Genomic DNA, 13425 nt, shown 5'->3' with positions numbered 1-13425 from the left:
AATGCATTATCACTGAAATCAGCAATTGTGGATGAGTCACCAACAGAACAGCATTTATTCAAAATGGGAATCTTTTCTAACAATAAATCTTTACTATAGCTTTTTATCAATTTAACACAACCTTGCTGAAAAAAAGTATTAATTTCTTTCAAAAAAAGAAAGAAAAATTGTACTGACCCTAAACTTAAATAAATGCTGTTCTTTATTAACTTTATTGAAGAATCCTGAAAAAAATATGCTTATTAAAAAAAATATTAAACAGCACAACTGTTTCCAACATTAAAAACACATCAGCATATCAGAATGATATGAAAATGACTTCTGAAGGATCATGTGACACTACAGACTGGAGTAATGATGCTGAAAATTCAGCTTTGCAGAATAAATTATATTTTAAAGTACATTAAAATAGAACATTATGCAGCCTTGATGAGCATAAGAGACTTATTTAAAAATAAAAATATTAAAAATAGTAACGTTTCCAAACTTTTGACTGGTACTGATACACTGTGTGCCATTATTTGCAGACATAGCCATTATCTGCATAACCTGTTTGCTGAGCTGTATGCAAACATTAATATCAATGGAAATGAGCATATAAAAGATTCTTCGTTCTCATTATTTCATCAGTTGGAGGATGATGATAATCCCACCAATTATACTGTTCAGAAACAATTAATGGATATCTGAAATAACTACTCAAACAGTATCATCTGATTTTATCTGATGGATTATTATTTATGACTGAATTTAGAATATCAAATAAAGCATGATAATATTTTCTGTGTCTCTTGAATATAATGGAATATAAGTTGCGCACGCAGCTATAATACAGATAAGATATGATAACATACTGTATACAACTTGTAAATAAAGAAAAGGCAAAACACACTCACCACAAGAGGGAGACATTTACCTTTATGTCCTCAGCGCTTGCAGCTCCGAGGGCTTTCAAACTGAGAGAGAGAGAGAGCGAGAGAGAGAGAGAGAGAGAGAGAGAGAGAGAGAGAGATGGTCATATGACAGGGATGAGGGGTGTGCTCACTAACAAAACACTTTCTCGTACGTCTAAAATGAACTTTCAGAAAGACCGCCGAAGACTTTTTACCTACTGAATTTATCAGCTCGTGACACCGCGACAACTTTAATGTCTGAGAGAAAGCAAAAGGATATAGCACAATGATCGCATCGTGTGATGAATCACATGTAGAAGGGAAAGGTAAAAACCATCTCGACATTAATGGACGCTTTGGCAAGTTTAAGGGAATGAAGTGCAGCGTTTCTACAGGGAATAACAACAGCTGTCGGTCCGTCGCCCCTGTGACCTCACCTGCGTCTGCCTGCGCGCGCATCTCGCTGCCAGGTGTGATGGACGCTGAGGGGCGAGTGGACGAATCCAGACTCAGAATGCATATATTTAAAAACGGTAAATAATCAATCATCATCCATATAGTTTGTGGAGAGTCGGTATGATAACATAATTAGCCTAGTTTAAGCTGTTGGAAATTAATAACTAGAAACATGACCAAAGGCCTCCTGAGGTGACAGACCTAGGTCTCTGTTTGTAATGTATGGATTATCATTTGATTATGACAATGTTACTGGATCAGCAGGTTCTCTTGTTTATATTGGTAGATAACTTTCATCTACTTTATCACTTGAAATATCATGTGTGTGGATTGCAACTCTACAATTTTAGTGTATTTCTGCTTGACCAATAAAGGATGAAAAAAGGAGATAGCATAAAATAGTGTGTAGGACTATAGTGTTGGGTAAGTTACTTTAAAAAAAATTAATTATCAGCTTACATCTTCAACTGTGTAATTAGATTACTGTACTAATTACTCTCTTTAAAAAGTATTGCATTACTCATTACTTTCTAAATTCCAAATCACCCCTGACCAGTTGAACAATACAAGGATATAGTCATGAAACTGCTCTTTTATTCTTTCGAATAAATAATATTGAGTTGCATAAGTTGTTCCTGAACTGACCAAAGTATTTAAGAGAAGGTTACATTGAAAATATACGTTGTTCTATAGTCTACACAGTATTTAATACAATTAGCCAAATTAAGAGTAATCCCTAACTTTACTTTTTCAAGGGAAAAGTTATTAAATTACTGTAAATAATTACTTATTAATGCATTACACCCAGCACTGATACATTTGCTAAACACAAACTCATGCTTGCTTATACACTCTTTTTTTTTTGCCTTTTATATAATTTTTATTACTTTAGATTTGCTACTTTACACTTTATTTTAGGCTACTTTACACTGTTTTAAGATTAGTTGTAGATTTCTACTACTTTTTTGTCAGATTTTCTATTGGTTGGTTATTTATAAAAATATAGGCTAATAAATTACAGTGGCACAAACTCTTGTTAAATGTTAAATGAATTCTATGAAATTTCAGAATTTTAAACCAGTTTTACTTGTTAATTCTATTAGAATTAACAATTTCCTCAAGTACGGCCTGGGATTCTGAAAAAAATAAGAATTTAATTTTTTTAATGTAATCTAATTAGGGCCCGAGCACCGATGGTGTGAGGACCCTCTTGGAATTGCTCCGTTTATCTTATTTGTGTTTTGTTTGATGCCTGTAGGAGTGACTTGTGACTTTATTATCATTCTTTCTTTAAAAAAAAAGTTAGAATATTTAAGTGTTTATTATAAATTATTTATATTTGCACATTATTACTTTTCTTCATGTGCCCTCATAATATTTAATCAAAATAACCGCCCCTCCCTCTTGCAGCGACATCTCTTCTCTTTTCTGATGATGTGTTTAGCGGCATGAGGGCGTAACAACCTGTCACTCACATGAGATTGACCAATAGCAGACCACAATCATCCAATTAATTCCCCATGGACAAAATCAAATCCCGCCCTACATTTTTTTCTTGTTTGAGAAGCCGTTTTACTTGGATATACGGCACAAAAGGGAAGAAAAGACTATCGCAACTTCCGTTTCATGCCGACTTTAATATACATAAATGTAATAAAGTCTTAATGAAAATGTAAAAATGCAAAAAAGTTTGTGTGAGTGTTAGGTGTAGGGGATACAAATATAATTAGCTCATTATAAAAACAACAGATGTCAATGGAAATCCCTATACCTTTATATTCAAGTGTGTTCTGTATTTGCTAATGTAGGTCATCTAATCACTGTTATCTATATCAGTTAATCTTTGTTGCATTCAAAGAGAGGCAATTGGCATGTAGAAGTCTTAGTTTAACATACTTTATAAAAGGGCTGGATGACTGTCTGGAATCACTGGTCTACCCAAAGGCCCTCTTCTTGTCAAGTGCTTGTCAAGTGACATGTTTCCCAAACAAACAGATGAAGAATGGTTTCATAGTAATCCAGAGAGCTATAGAATCTGCGCTGAATCATAAGATTCATTTTAGTCATGCTTTAGATGTGACGACAGACAGCATGGTTGCTAGTTTAATTCACAGAAACCCCTCACAAGTGGTTGTGCATGGCTAATCCTTAGAGTTGTGGATTATCAGTATCAGTTTTATCAGTAGGTCTGTTTAGTTTTAAAATCAAATGATTAGACATGCTCCAGTATTGTGAGATATCTGCGAATTAGCCATGTCAGCATATGGAGCAACTACTAACCCTGAACTCCTGATATAGGTCTCAAATGTAGCAGCTTGTTAGATTAGATGTGCTGGAGGAGACTTTGCAGAGTGCTTGACTCTTGCATTGCAAAAATTGATGCACCTCTAGATGGAAATATATGTTGTGAATGAAATTTCCATCAAGAGGTGCATCAATTTTGGTCAAGATCTTGTAATGCAATGCAAGAGTCCAGCACTCTGTAAAGTCTCCTCCAGCACAAATTCACTTTCACTGAATTTAAGGTCTGAACTCAGAGGTGCCCATTCATGTGTGAAAATGATTCTTCATGCTCCTCCCAACCATTCTTTCACAACTTAAGCCTGATGAATCTTGACATTATCATCCTGGAATATGGCCATGATGAGTCTTCCTACGTGGTAGTTTAAGAAATAATAAAGCTACACACTCCATAAGTTAGAATTAGAAGAACTCTTGCCAAACATATAACATGCTAGAAACATAATAATCACTGCAATAATGATCCAACCAGACTCTTAAGTTATGTGATTTTCCTTGATGGTTTGTTGTAATCCACTCAATGCGTCTGTAAAGTAACTCAGATCTGCACCTATTAGCGTTCATCACATTTGAAGCTTAATATTCAGCAGCGCACCCTCATCTTACAACACAAGAATGTGGCACGAGAGTGTGATGCAAACATGACCACATCAGTAACGTTTAAAGTCATACGTCACGATTCAAAGCCGAACTGGCGTTTCACTAACTGTCCTTCAGTGTAACTTCTGCCGTGTCTGTGAAGGCCTCTCATGTCCAAAACACATTCCTCCTATTCAATGAAATGAGAATCTATGCAAAGTGAATGAATTACATAATCAGCTCTGTAAGAAGGGGATTAGAGGTTGTTTTTGTTCTGTGTGGAGCCTCAAACTCTCTCTGCCCAGACTGGGCGAGCTCATTGTGAAATGCTGAATTGCTAATGCTAATACGATATGAATGCTTAGGTTTGACTTTTTTTTTTAAAGTGATGCAATGTTGGTATCTTAACAGTGATGTTAAGTTTGTTTAATCAATACATTTGTTTAAACTGTTGTTAAAACTGATGCATTGCCTTTCCAATCAATTGTATCAGTTAGTTCAGGGTTTTTTAGTATTTTAGATGCCACAGAGCCCACAATATGCCCCCCCCCATCTATATATTTTATATTAAAGGCATCTATATATTTTAATTTATAAATACCAAATAATTCTGTAAATTATGAATATGCATAAAATGTTTTTATTTTATTAAATATTTTATATTATATTATTTTGTTACATTATTAAATGTGTTTCTATTTGTATGTATTTTTTTAAATAATTGTACTTATTTTATTATTTATATATATATATATATATATTTCTGTTTTATTCAAATTATGTGTTAATTCAGTTTGTTAATTTAATCTTATGTTTTATTATTTGTATTATTAAATAATACAATATTTATTTTTACATTTTTCTTTAAAGTTTACCTTGTTTTTAGCTTTTCCACGGACCCCATAGCACTGCCTTGCGGCCCCTGGGGGTCCACGGACCTGTTTGAAAAGATAGTTAACAACCTTAGAGATCCTAATGATGCAACTAGATTTTTAATAAATAAATAAAAGGGACATTTTTAACTTTAATAATATTTTATTAATAATAATTTTCATATTTTTTTAAATGCATTGCACTCTTACAATTATTATTATTATTATTATTATTTTTTTTTACATTTCTTGTAAAGTACAACTTTCAAAAATAGTCAGTATACTAGTAGAACAAAAGCAACTAACATTGTGAAATAGCGAATATCCCGAGCGTTGTGTTCTTATTATACCAGCTAATCATCTTCAAATGTCTATCTTGTGTTCTGTTCGTGCGATTCAGGTGGCGTGTCCCCTGACGAACGGGGTCAGGTATGGCGTTTTCTGTTTGGGATGTACCCCTGCAGCTCTACGACTCTAGAGCGCCACCTGCTGCTGGAGCAGATGGCGGTGCGCTATCAGGTCATGAAGAGGAAGTGGCAACACCTGCTTCCTGGAGCCGTTTGCCTACGTCTTAATGGCACTGATGGTAAATCATATTCCAAGGCAGAACAAACACTTTTAAAATGGAACGGTTTGCCCTTATTAACCCTTAGTGACTGCAATAAAATATTCAGTCTTGATATTGAAAACCTATGATATACAAATTATATATATATATATATATATATATATATATATATATATATATATATATATATATATATATATATATATATATATATTCAGAACTGACAAGTTGTGGTGATGTTAAACCCCAACTAATAATAAATAAATCGTTTTTCAGCTGAACTGTTGACAGCAGTGAAGTTTTTTGAGCAGAGGCAGGACAGAGAGCAGAATCAGCAGCAATATCAGTCAGAAGAGGCCCAAGAAAAGTTGTCCTTTTTGCAACTTCAGGCTCAGGTAAAACTGTAAACTGTAAAAAAAAAAACACACAAAAAATGGCATTGGTGATGTAAAAATGATTTGAATAATAATAAAAAAAAAACATCAAAAGATTAGTTCACCTCAAAATGAAAATTTCCTGACAATTTATTCACCCCAATGCCATCCAAGATGTAAATGTCTTTCTTTCTTCATTGTAAAAGAAATTAAGTTTTTTGAGGAACACAGTGAGGTGAACTAATCCTTTAACAATAAATAAACAATTGTGTAATAAGAATGTACAGTATGTCAGGTCAGCATCAGTTTTGATTTCATACTGACTTTAATGTGCAGGTGCTATTTGAACGGGTAACCTTTGACCTGGAAGAGCTACAGGAGGCCATTCGCATCATTGACAAAGATGTTCCTCGAACCGACCGAGATCTTCCTTACTACCGGTGAGAACTTGTTTCATGTGTACAGTTTAATATGCTAAATAAAGAAAATGCTGGTCGAAACATTTGCTAATTGCAACTTTTTATCTCACATTTTTGACTGTTTTTCCTCACAATTGCAAGTTTATATCTCACAATTCCGAGAAGAAAAAGTCAGAGACACAATTTTATGTTTATAACATCTAATTCTGATTTTTGTCTCTCAGAATTGTGTGATAAACTCCCAGTTGCAAGAAAAAAATATATAATTGTGAACTCAATATTGCAATATTGACTTTTTTGTTGCAATTCCGACTTTTTTTCTCATAATTTTGAAAGATAAACTCGCAGTTGCAAGAGAAAAAAGTTGCAATTACCTTTTTTATTTTTTATTCCATGGCAGAAACAAACTGCCATACATTCCTTTTAAGTTTTAAGTTAAAGAGTTTTGATCTGGAAGTTATAAATATGATTATATTACTTTGTTGGGTCTTATTGTTCACGTATTGTTATGGCTTTATGGTGCTCATTATCGAAGACATTATCATTACATCTGTCCATTTTCTTATAGCAAAGACTTCCTTGTTCAGATTTCCATGTTTGATTCTTCTATAGCTACATACATCTTGATCTACATAAATCTACAAGTCTATCCATCTTCATGACTTGATTATTCCTTTTTTTAAACTCTATTTTAGTGTTTAATTTACACCAAAATCTTTTTTTTTTTTTTTTAATAGAACCATAATTGCATGTGTTTTGCATGGCAACACATTTCTGCCAAATAAAGTAAAATCAATAATTCGTTTCTCATGTTTGTTTACACAAATGACACACAGTCACACAATCACACAGAGTTGTGAAATTTACGGCTCAATTTGCATCACTACTGTGAGTTACCAGCACAAAGCAAACATGTCATTGCCACACCAGTTTATCAAACAACCTTGGAGCTCAATGCAAATAACACTCGGGAGTCTGGCACACCGTTTTACTGCGGTTAAACAGTAACTAGTTTTGAGTATTTTTACTCACTTTGAAAGGAGAATTTAATATCAAAGTACATACAAAATCTACAATTAAAGCAGAAATCTGTAGCTCTTTCACAAAGACAGTGTTGGCTTCTAAACAGCCATTTAATAATTACAATATATAACAAACTGCAAATATAGGCAAGCATACACAATAATTACTAATACAAAATAGATATTAAATGGTACATTAGCAAAAATGGACTGTTAATGCTTTTCAAACTGACTTTTTGCAAATGTATTTAGCTTTTAAGTATAATTCATGATGTATTACACATTAGAAACCTTTTTTAATAAAGGAATGGTACTCTAACTTGATCGAAGAAATGATAATAATATAAACTAATATAAAATTAGCCTATTTTGCTGCAGCAAAATCAAACTTTCATCAAAGCACTAATTATTTTTTTTTTAAATGTGCAGATAACACAATTTTAATGTACAGCACACAAATGATTTTATGCACTGTATGATTATATCATAGTTATTTTTTTTTAAACTTTTGTTAAAAATCAACCGCTTAATTAAATCAGTCATTTGAAGAATAAAGACCCCCTAATCTCTTGTGTTTCTTCACAGGAATGAAGGTTTGGGTAACCTGCTTGTGTTAAGAGATATCCTAATCACATATGCTGCTTTTCACCCAGGTATGTGCTTGTAAATACACCTTTGAGTCGTTCTAAAAGAAATGAACACTTTATAATTATTCTAATGTGACAGTAACAATATATATATATATATATATATATATATATATATATATATATATATATATATATATATATATATATATATATATATATATATATATATATATAGTACTGGTAAAAATGGAATCATTAAAAAAATAGATGTTTTTGAAAGATGTATTTTATGCTCATGAAGCATAATTTATTTGCATTTATTTGATCAAAAATATTTTGTGAAATATTATTACCATTTAAAATAATGGTTTTCTATTTGAATGTACTTTAAAATATTATTTATTTGAGTGATTCCAAGCTGAATTTTCATCAGCCATTAATCCAGTCTTCAGTGTCACATGATCCTTCAGAAATCATATCAATGTTGGAAACCGTTGTGCTGCTTAATATTTTTTTTGGAACCTGTGATACTTTTTTCAGGACTTTAAAAGAAACTTTGAATTGGGATTCAAAATAGGAAACCATATAAATCATTACTATCACTTTTTTTTTGACAGTTCAACACATCCTTGCTGAATAAAAGTATTAATTTCTTTCAAAAAAAGAAAGAAAAAATTACTGACCCCCAAACTTTTGAACGGTAGTGTTTATTGTTACAAAATATTTATATTTTAAATAAATTCTGTTCTTTTTTTAAAACAATTTATTCATCAAAGAATCTTGAAAAAATTATCACATGTAATAAAAAAAAAAGTTTCCAAAATTGATAATAAATCTGCATATTAGAATGATTTCTGAAGGACCATGTGACACTGAAGACTGGAGTAATGATGCTGAAAATTCAGCTTTGCATCACAGAAATAAATTCTATTTTAAAGTATATTCAAATAGAAAACCATTATTTTAAATTATTTTAAATATATAAATATATATATGTATGTATATCTGTCTATATATATATATATATATGTATGTATGTATATGTGTGTGTGTGTGTGTGTGTGTGTGTGTGTATATATATATATATATATATATATATATATACTGTATATATATATACTGTATATATATATATATATATATATATATATATATATATATATATATATATATATATATATAATTTCATCAAAGAGCCCTGAAAAAAAATATATCCCAGTTTCCATAAAAATGTTAAACAGCACAATCTTATTGACCCCAAACCTTTTAACTCTTTTATTTCTACTTTATTTGGGTGGTTGTGATCTGATCTTTGTTTGCTGATGAAGGGCGGTATCTAGTGGTTAAATTTTGAAGTACAGTGTGTCAGTTCAACCAAAAAATAAAATTCTGTCATCATTTACTCACCCTCATGTTGTTTCAAACCGGTATGAGTTTCTTTCTTCTGCTGAACACAAAAGAAGATATTTTGAAGAATATGGTAAAGCAAACAGTTGATGCACTCCACTGACTTCTATAGAATGGTAAATAAAATACTATTGAAGTGAATGGGGCCCATTCAACCAACTTTCTTCAAAATATCTTCTTTTGTGTTCAACAGCAGAAGGAAGTCTATACAGGTTTTGGAATAACTTTTCCCAAAAGGGTGAGTAAATGATGACAGAATTTTCATTTTTTGGGTGAACTATCTCTTTCTCTGGTCTCTGCAGATGTAAGTTACGCTCAGGGTATGAATGACCTGTGCAGTCGCTTTCTAGAGGTTCTCGACTCAGAAGTGGACACTTACTGGAGCTTCTCCTGCTACATGGAGAAGTTTTCCAAAGACTTCCGTGCTGATGGACTGTATCGCAAAATGGGTGGGTTTCCTTGGTTTTTCCAAACCGTTTAGATCTGTTTTTAGCAATAATAACGGCCCATGATTTCTTACTGGATTTAATGGTAATAATGGTCAAATGCTTTTTCTGCTGTTGCGTTTATCAGAATTGGAAGCTGCTTTACTAAAAGAACTGGATCCTCAACTACACTCTCATCTGGTCACAGATAACATGGAAAGACTCACATTTTGTCACAGGTGTGTGTCGGTTTTCTTTTTTGCTTTCTCGTCTTCCTTCCATTCTTGTCACTTTATAAATGTTATCTTTGTCTTCCATTCAGGTGGCTTCTGTTGGGTTTCCAGCGGGAGTTTGAGCACAGCGATGCTCTGCGTCTGTTTGAGATTCTCAGCTGTGATCACCTGGAGCTCATCTCACAGCAGGTGGATCGCGTTCGATATCAGGAGAGACTGGCGCGAAAACACAGCCTGGGTAATATACATATATACATTTTATATATACAAAATAATTATACACAGTACACACACATATATTATGTAAACACAAACTTTTATTTTGGATGCGATTCATTGTAGCGACTACAACACAGAACAAGTTTTTGCAAATGTGTGAAATAAAATCAGTAATTCAGCCACAATACAGTAAAAAAAAAAAAAAAAACACTAACAGCAAGGAAAAGGTTTCAAAAGAGTACAAAACAGACACACACACTCAAATACACACTCTAGTCTTTGAGAATGTCTAAGTATAAATCCAAATAAGTATTTATGTCTAAAAACCACTAGAGAATTTATACACCACTTTATATAGAAGTATACAGGCATCTAGTAGCACCATGGTATTACATAAGTTTTTCTTTTCTTTTACTCCCACCAGATGGCACTAATCTACCTTCAAAAATGGCCATTTAAATTGCCTTGTTTCTATTTTAACATGGAATACTTCTTTCATTGACAAGTAATTATAAGAAAAATATGTATTCTTTAATTGTGAAAAAATGGCTCATAAAATTGTATAAATATTGCATAGTATCATAAAATCCCTGCTAAATTCTAAATATTAATCAAAAAATATTATTGAACAAAAATGTATTGTTTTGGCTTTCTTGGGGAAAAAAAGTTATATTTCAAGGCTTTGGCCAAGTGTGACCCCTAAACGAAGAGGGACAGATGGTTAAATGTTTTTTGTATGCTTGATTAGAAAAACAGCAGATAAACACTAGTTTTTGTATCTAATTTATTTCATTGTGCTGTAATTAACTTTTCTCAGCACTTTGTTCAGATTTGCTGTATTTAAATGTGCTATACATAAATTTGACTTTATTTCCTTTATTTTATTTTAACTTTATTTTGCAATTTATTGCCTTACTAAATGATTTTGATTTATGACTTTGTGATCGCCAGAGGAGGAACCTGTGACGGAGCTACATGCCGTTAACACAGATTTCACCTTTGAACTCTTCATGTGTGCCACCATCTTGCTGGAGAACAGAGACACTTTACTCAGCTGCAGGAACGAGGTTCAGCTCATACAGTTCACCAGCAGGTGTGTGTGTGTGTGTGTGTGTGTGTGTGTGTGTGTGTGTGTGTGTGTGTGTGTGTGTGTGTGTGTGTGTGTGTGTGTGTGTGTGTGTGTGTGTGTGTGTGTGTGTGCTTTCACATTGAAACCTTCATGAACATAGTGGCCCCAAAATGTCACTTTAAGATGTCTAAAAAATTGTATTGTGTCAAAATACTTTTTGTCTTAATTGGAAAAGAAATGTAGATCATTAATTTTTGTGCAGTGTTTTGTTAAAAACTGCTATATCTTTTTCTAATGCTATGAGATTTATACATTTTTAATGTGACTTAAGTGTCTAAATGTGTTTTGGGGCCACTGTATATTGCATTTTTTTTTTCCCATTCATGGAGCTTGAGAGTCTAATCATGCTGTCATGGTCAGTCTGCAGGGCAAGCTGGACCTGAACAGCACCCTTACAAAAGCTGAGGAACATATTTACAACTACTGCAAACGCTCATCCTGGGACTATTTGAATGGCCTCTATCGCACACGCAAGAGCAAAGAGGACCATTTCTTATATCAACTCCGTAACCTTTTTTCCTGAGACCAAAAGGCCAGCATGGAATTTTTCAAGAAACAATCTTGTTGACAGACACAAGTGGAAAAAGTGGGATTTTGGGAATCCAGTGGGAATTGTATTTCAAAGAATGATGCTGCTTTTAACCAGAGTTTTGAACCGGAGCAAGATGGACTCCTTCCAAACAGTTCCTTCAGTATTTGAACTTTTAAGGCTTCTATTATGGTGCCAGAAATAATGAGAACAGCAAAACACTAATTTAACCACTCTAAGATAATCAAATAAGACTTTTATTTAACCTTTTACCCTGACCATGCTTGAAAATATAAGTAGCATTTGGGAATTTAACAGTTTTTTGATAGTACTGAAGACTTATTGACTGCAGAGATGCTTCGTCAGTTAAAGTAAATCAAAATTCGATCAGGATTTTATTGTGCGCAATGGCTGGATAAACACAGAAAACCGAAATCCTTACTGCTGATCTAAGCGAGACCCGACCTGTGAATGTTAACAACTCTTAGAAAAATAGTTCTTGCGTATTTTACAGCACAATATAATAATAGAAACACGGGCTCAGTTCTGAGAAGCTCTAGAAGACCCTCTGTGGTGTTGTCTTACCAATCGTAGAGTGCTCAATGTACTGCTCAGAAATAGCACGTTGAACCAGGACACCCTTCACCGTGAGACCACACTGAATTGGTTTAATTATCTAAGATGCACAAGATATGAGTGGACACTTGGAGATATGGAATATTGCACATAACATTTGGTGGTTATTTATTAAGAACTGACACACTATGACACATTCAGTGAGGGAGTGATGTTAAAGTTGTTTTCTAAGAGAATTAAATGAATGACCAACATTTTTTGGGGAACGGGTGCTGTAATTTTGATGCTGCCCACTGATGTTTGGATTATATTTTGAGGTTTTCACAGTTGATTAATGTTTTAATTAATGTAGCAATAATTTAGAAACACTGTAATGTTAAACAGAATGAATGAATCTACTGTAGCTGTGTATTTTCAGTCAAAAGTGTCGTTCATGAATGTGTGTGTGTGTGTGTGTGTGTGTGTGTGTGTGTGTGTGTGTGTGTGTGTGTGTGTGTGTGTGTGTGTGTGTGTGTGTGTGTGTGTGTGTGTGTGTGCGCGAAAGAGAGAGAGAGACAGATACTGAGAGTGAGTGTTTTATTTTAAGAATACTATGTGACATTTAAGCTGTCAGTTTTTAGTGAGTCACTTCATACAGAATAGACTCATGCGTGCTAGCCATTAAATATTCTTGGGAAATAAAGTATTGAGATTTGAATATGACTGTTTATTTCTCTAATTAGTTTTACTGTTAAAGCTGAGGATACATGGTAATTTCCTTGAATAGGGTACGCACCAAAAATCTGGATATTAGTGCAACAATGTTATTACATAATTTATTACAAAACGCATAA

The 13425-nt window shown here is 33.1% G+C and overlaps 1 protein-coding gene across 1 annotated transcript; it reads left to right on the top strand.

Annotated features, from left to right (window-relative positions):
• Window positions 1–982: 982 nt before the first annotated feature.
• On the top strand, window positions 983–13282 carry LOC308694081 (TBC1 domain family member 15). The gene is made up of 10 exons (XM_081371344.1): window positions 983–1426; window positions 5502–5687; window positions 5946–6064; window positions 6380–6483; window positions 8070–8137; window positions 9784–9930; window positions 10055–10145; window positions 10229–10377; window positions 11310–11451; window positions 11848–13282. Exons 1-10 carry the CDS (start codon window positions 1180–1182, stop codon window positions 12008–12010), a joined length of 1416 nt encoding a protein of 471 aa, XP_081227470.1. The 5' UTR covers window positions 983–1179; the 3' UTR covers window positions 12011–13282.
• Window positions 13283–13425: the final 143 nt, after the last annotated feature.

Source organism: Scardinius erythrophthalmus (assembly GCF_964197995.2).
Source record: "Scardinius erythrophthalmus genome assembly, chromosome: 7".
In the NCBI taxonomy this organism is placed as follows: domain Eukaryota; kingdom Metazoa; phylum Chordata; class Actinopteri; order Cypriniformes; family Leuciscidae; genus Scardinius; species Scardinius erythrophthalmus.
The sequence above is the reverse complement of the archived record's forward strand: the minus strand, read 5'-3'. Positions and strand labels throughout refer to the sequence as shown.

Excerpts from the sequence above, each read along its gene's own strand:
- LOC308694081 (XM_081371344.1), top strand. The coding sequence starts at position 1,180 with ATGATCGCATCGTGTGATGAATCACATGTAGAAGGGAAAGGTAAAAAC. Across the intron at positions 5,688-5,945 it reads ACGTCTTAATGGCACTGATG|CTGAACTGTTGACAGCAGTG; the intron begins GTAAATCATATT and ends ATCGTTTTTCAG. Across the intron at positions 6,484-8,069 it reads CGAGATCTTCCTTACTACCG|GAATGAAGGTTTGGGTAACC; the intron begins GTGAGAACTTGT and ends GTTTCTTCACAG.